The sequence below is a fragment of the Alligator sinensis genome, unplaced genomic scaffold (assembly GCF_000455745.1).
Source record: "Alligator sinensis unplaced genomic scaffold, ASM45574v1 scaffold989_1, whole genome shotgun sequence".
NCBI classification, from domain to species: domain Eukaryota; kingdom Metazoa; phylum Chordata; order Crocodylia; family Alligatoridae; genus Alligator; species Alligator sinensis.
In genome coordinates, this window is record NW_005842266.1 from 1,403,085 (window position 1) to 1,407,969 (window position 4,885).

Consider the following 4,885-nt stretch of genomic DNA (forward strand, 5'->3'; position numbering starts at 1 on the left):
GATGCGGTCTGCCGAGCCATAGGTATCAGGCCTGTTGGACTCCTCACAGATCAGGAAACTTGACAAAAAATACAGCCCCTTTGCCTCGCTGTAGAATCCCAAGTCCTGCACAGCAGATTGAGGCTGTGTGGATGGGTTTGTGCTAGTGGAGTCGGGTTGAATCTGGGCCACAACCTGGCCCCCACCCCCATGGGGATGTTCCCTGTCTTCCATGCAACCAGATGGGGCCCTGCTGTGACTATGTTCTCCTAGATTGGGACCGCCAGCTGATCTGGCTCAAGCACTGCCAATCTAGCTTGTCAGCCAGAAAGGTTGAGTGCTACTGGCTTAAAGCCATGATTGTGCTAGTTCTGGTATCTTCCATGTCACTGGGCAGTAGACATTAAGTGGTCCTGTGGTCTGAGCTGGTCTCTGGTACACCAAGGAGACAAAGCAGCAGGATCATCAGCTTTGCTCAGTGCTGGTGGGCATCTCCTAATTAAAAAAACTGTTATTGCTTTCAGCCGAAGTCTCCAGTTCACCTGTCGCTCATAAGGGAAGCAGCCAACTTCAAGCTGAAACATGGGAGAAAGAAGGAAGCCATCAGTGACCTGGAGGAGCTGTGGAAGTGAGTGTGTGGTATGGCTGGGGAAAGGGGTGTCCTGCTCTGTTTCTGGATCCAAGCTGTGCAGGTGATGTCTGTGAGGATGGCCTAGGGCTTCTGGTGGTTAGATACTTGCAAAGGGACTTCTGTTCTATGCCATGCTCTCTGCCTGTGTTCTTGGCAACATGATGGAACCAGAGTCTGGCAGAGTAACTAACTACAGCCATAGGTTTAGCACTGCAGTCTGTGGGAGCATCTGGTAACACCCAGAAGGACTCACCTGTATCTTGCCCAGAAGGAATTGTCATTCTTAAGGAATACCATAGCCAGCATGGAGGCAAGCAGCTGCTCCCAATGAAGTCTTTGCCACATTGACACTTCTGATTGGTCCAGTGCTGCTTTGGACTGATCCCTTTCCATATGTGAAGGGAGAGCATTTGGGTGACTAGTTTACAGCTGGTTTTCTAGTTCACCCTGGGGAGCAGGGTCATTTTATTTTCTCTGTATGGTGTCAAAAGGCTTTCTTAAGAACTATTTTTCTTTTTTAAGAAAAGATACAAATTTTAAAAAATCCATGAGAGAATGCTGTACAGTAGGGATAATTAAACAGGTCCCATATGTCAGGTGCTTTTGTGGAGGCTCACTCCCTGGTGAGAGTGAAAGTGAAATGCCTGGATATCACACAAGAGGCCTGTTCCTCCCTCCTCTCTGTCTGATATTGTGACACTGACAGCATTGGTAGAGTGTAGTTTGTGCAGTGCCAGACCCTTTGCCATAGCAAGGAGAATGCTCCAGATGTTCTATAAACTTCAGAATGGTCCTTTCTTTTTCCTTGTAGGCAGAATCCAAAAGATGTCCACACCCTGGCCCAGCTCATCTCTGCCTACTCCCTTGTCGATCCTGAGAAAGCAAAAGTGTATCCTCTGTGACAGTGGCAAGGTCTGCAGCAGGAGGGGGGTGTTTGCTTTTTCTCTTTAGATTCCTGAAGTTTTTTCAATGGTGCTAGGAACTTTGGATCTGCTTCAGGAGCCCTCTGGTAGGACCATTTGATACCTGCTGCCCCTGGAGAAGTGAGGAGGTTTATTTGCAACTCCATACTAAGGGTGGAACTTCCTGAAAGCATCCGATTGACTCGGGCACCTAACTGCAGTTTATTTCTCATGGGATCTGGGTCTTTTGAAACTGCCATTCTGAGAGCAACAGTGTTTGGTCTAGAATGACCAAAAATAAAGTCAGCAGTCCAATTGCTTTCCCTGTAATATCCTTGTTATCTGTAACAATGTGATGTACTTTCCCACTCATTCTTTTGGCTTAAATTCCCTGAAGGCGATTTTTTCTAGCTGAGATTGATATGTAGGGAATTTTTGATCAATAGATTTCAAAGTATTTTTCAAAGGAGGCTGTTATCACCCCCATTTAAAAATGGGAAAACTGAGGCACAGGATAATGAAGTGACTTGCCCAAGGTCACCCAGCAGGCCCATTCAGAACCAGGAGTAAAACCCAGGTCTCCAAAGTCCATGTCTGAGGTTGTCTCCACTGATGTGCTCTCTGTAAACATGCAACTAGCCAGTTCCCACCTGCTGGGACGTACTTGATGCTTTCTTCTGTCTGTGTTTGTGCTCCTGAACTCCGCCTCTCACCAGCTTTAGCAAGCACTTGCCCTCGTCGGACACAATGTCTTTGAAAGTAGATGTGGAGGCGCTTGAAAATTCTCCTGGGGCAACGTACATTCGGAAGAAAGGTGGAAAGGTCACAGGCGAGAACCAGCAGAAGGAGCAAGGGTAAAATATCTGGCTGTCAGGGTGGGGACATGGTGGGGGAATGTGTTTATTAGGTGCACGGCATTGCACGAATCACTAGCTAAGAAATGTGCCTAAACAGAGCCGCTGGCTGACTTCTGCAGCTGATCTTGCTGCTGAAGAAGCAGGCTGTCCATGAGAGTAGGCTGACAACTTCCTGGAGATCCAGGAAGGGGCAGTAGGGTACACCAGTGATGCAGATGGACCCTTTGAAGAGACATCCCTATGAGAAACGTGGTTAGCAGCTGGGGCAGTGTGGTGTCGGAGTAGTGAGCAGCACTCAACAAGGATGAGAATCCAGGCTATAGCATCTGGAAGATGTTCCCTCATTTTAAGGTTCTTGTTGGCAGCTCTGCAGAGCACTTGATGACTGGGCTGAAAAGCAGAGTGTTGAGAGCTGAGGAGGTAGGGGAAGTGGAGTTGGGGCTACAGGAGCCTGGTTCCAGGAGTGGGTTTTTCTGTTCTGCAGAGGAACTAGCTGGAGACACTGTCGTGGGAAATGAAGGCAATTTTTCTCTGACTTGCTGGTGTCCTTTTGCTTCTTCCCTAGAGGTATTCCCATCCCCATTTCAAGTTCTCTTTCCTAACACATTCCAGGCCACCCCGTTGTGACACTGCTGTTATTTCTCCTCTCTCTCTAGGCAAGGAGATGTGAAGAAAAAGAAGAAGAAAAAGAAGGGTGAGTGCTTGTTTGTTGTGTTGCTGGACAATGAGTTTGGAGACTTCACTAGCCCTTCCCTTGCTCGTGCTGCTCCTGTTGGCCCTATGGACAGCTTCTAGACCCCCACTCAGAATGAGAGAGAGATTCCCTTCCCCCAGCCCTTATTTCCCTTGAAAACAACCTGGGACTATCAAATACATGAAGGAGTAAGTGCTCAGACCCTTCTGATTTCCAGCAGGAGCTGTACACCCTGCCCCTTGCTGAATGTTCCAGCCCCCAGGGCTTAGACATCCTTTTCAAGAAACCAGCATCCAGTTGCTTACTCACATTTGGTCACTGCAGTCTGTCACCTTCCTGTCCTACAACTTTATCTCAGCTGTTCAATATGACAGACCAGGGCTAGTCCTGACCCTTCCTTCCCCATTTTCCCTGGTTGTTAGGAAGTGTTGAAGGCAGTTGGCATTATGTGGAGTTGGGTCTGAATTCCTTGTGATAGTCAAGCCTCTGTGTTCAGTTTGGCTATGAAAGCAGCAGGCCAGGCAAACTCAGTTGTTACTGGACTTCAATGTTAGAATTCAGGTGGTGGCACTGAAGTCATAGAAACGGCTTGGAGAAGAATAGTCCGTTTGCTGAAGTGTTGATTGAGCGCAGCAATTTGCAATTTCAAACATAAGACAAACAACAGAAGAACTTTGCCTAAGCTAAGACCATAACAAAATAAGATAAAGCGACAACATACAACTTAGCTTAAGTCAAGACCCAACAGAAACTTTGCCTATGTCTTGCATAGTCCCAAGGACAGTCTGTGGTGGCAACCAGTGATCCTCCTGGATCATGATGTATGCAGACCTTTGATGCATATGCCTGGACAGGAATTTTGGGAGGAGTAGAGGCTGCCCAGACTTCCCATCCTCCCTTTAGGCCACTGAGACAGAATCCAAAGACCAGACTGAGTCCAGATGTTTGGTGCCTCCATGGCTGCAGTTGTATAAGTGTCTGGGAATCAAACCCAGGTCTCCTGTGTGGTAGACAAGGATTCTACCACTGAAACGCTGGGGGCGCCTAAGGACAGACTGCAGCCAGGCATTCAGAAGTTCTTCTGGGGCATCTGCAGGTCGACTTAGCTGGGGAGGGCAGGCCCACAGGCTTCATCGTTGCCTGGGCTTTTATGGGCAAGTCACACCTCTTCCTCCTTGGTTACCTTGACAACAGCATGTCCCTTGCCCCTCTCTCACTTCTAGGGTCTTTTGGTCCTTTCAGGATTTGTCTGTTGATTCCTGGCTTTCTCAGGTCTCACTTTGAAATGTAAATGTAGCCCCCTGCCATTAGCTACAGAATTAGTTAAAGGGCCAAAGACTCTTGTGACTGTGCCATGGTTTGGGCAACACAGTGGTGCCCCCTGCCAGTAAGAATGGAGCTGTACCAGTACTTGTGGACCTGCCTACCACATGGACTGGGTAAAATAAGCAAACCTTGACTTAATGCCTCAGTCCTTACAACTTCCAATCTGTTTAGGAGGGTGTTGGGTCTCTTCCCCCAAATCATGTTGCTTAAATTTCTTACCATGCTGGACATTGCACAGGAAAACTGCCGAAGAACTATGACCCCAAAGTGACTCCGGACCCTGAGCGGTGGCTTCCAATGCGAGAACGTTCCTACTACCGTGGAAGGAAGAAGGGTAAAAAGAAGGATCAGATTGGAAAGGGGACACAGGGAGCAACCACAGCTTCTGCTTCTGAACTGTGAGTAGCAGCCGTGTGGAAAGGCTCTTGGAGACTCTTCAGCACCTCAGACAGCAGGGAGTGCACAAGGGCTTCACAAGCCATGGCCCCAGGGTTGG

At 48.4% G+C, this 4,885-nt stretch overlaps 1 protein-coding gene across 1 annotated transcript in view; it reads left to right on the forward strand.

Annotated features, from left to right (window-relative positions):
• The window catches only part of SRP72 (signal recognition particle 72), a 24,582-nt gene that overhangs the window by 17,879 nt on the left and 1,818 nt on the right, over positions 1–4,885 (forward strand). Inside the window, 5 exon segments of the mRNA XM_006027767.3 lie at positions 504–607; positions 1,422–1,499; positions 2,229–2,366; positions 3,026–3,063; positions 4,628–4,787. Coding sequence (XP_006027829.1) covers positions 504–607; positions 1,422–1,499; positions 2,229–2,366; positions 3,026–3,063; positions 4,628–4,787 — 518 coding nt within the window.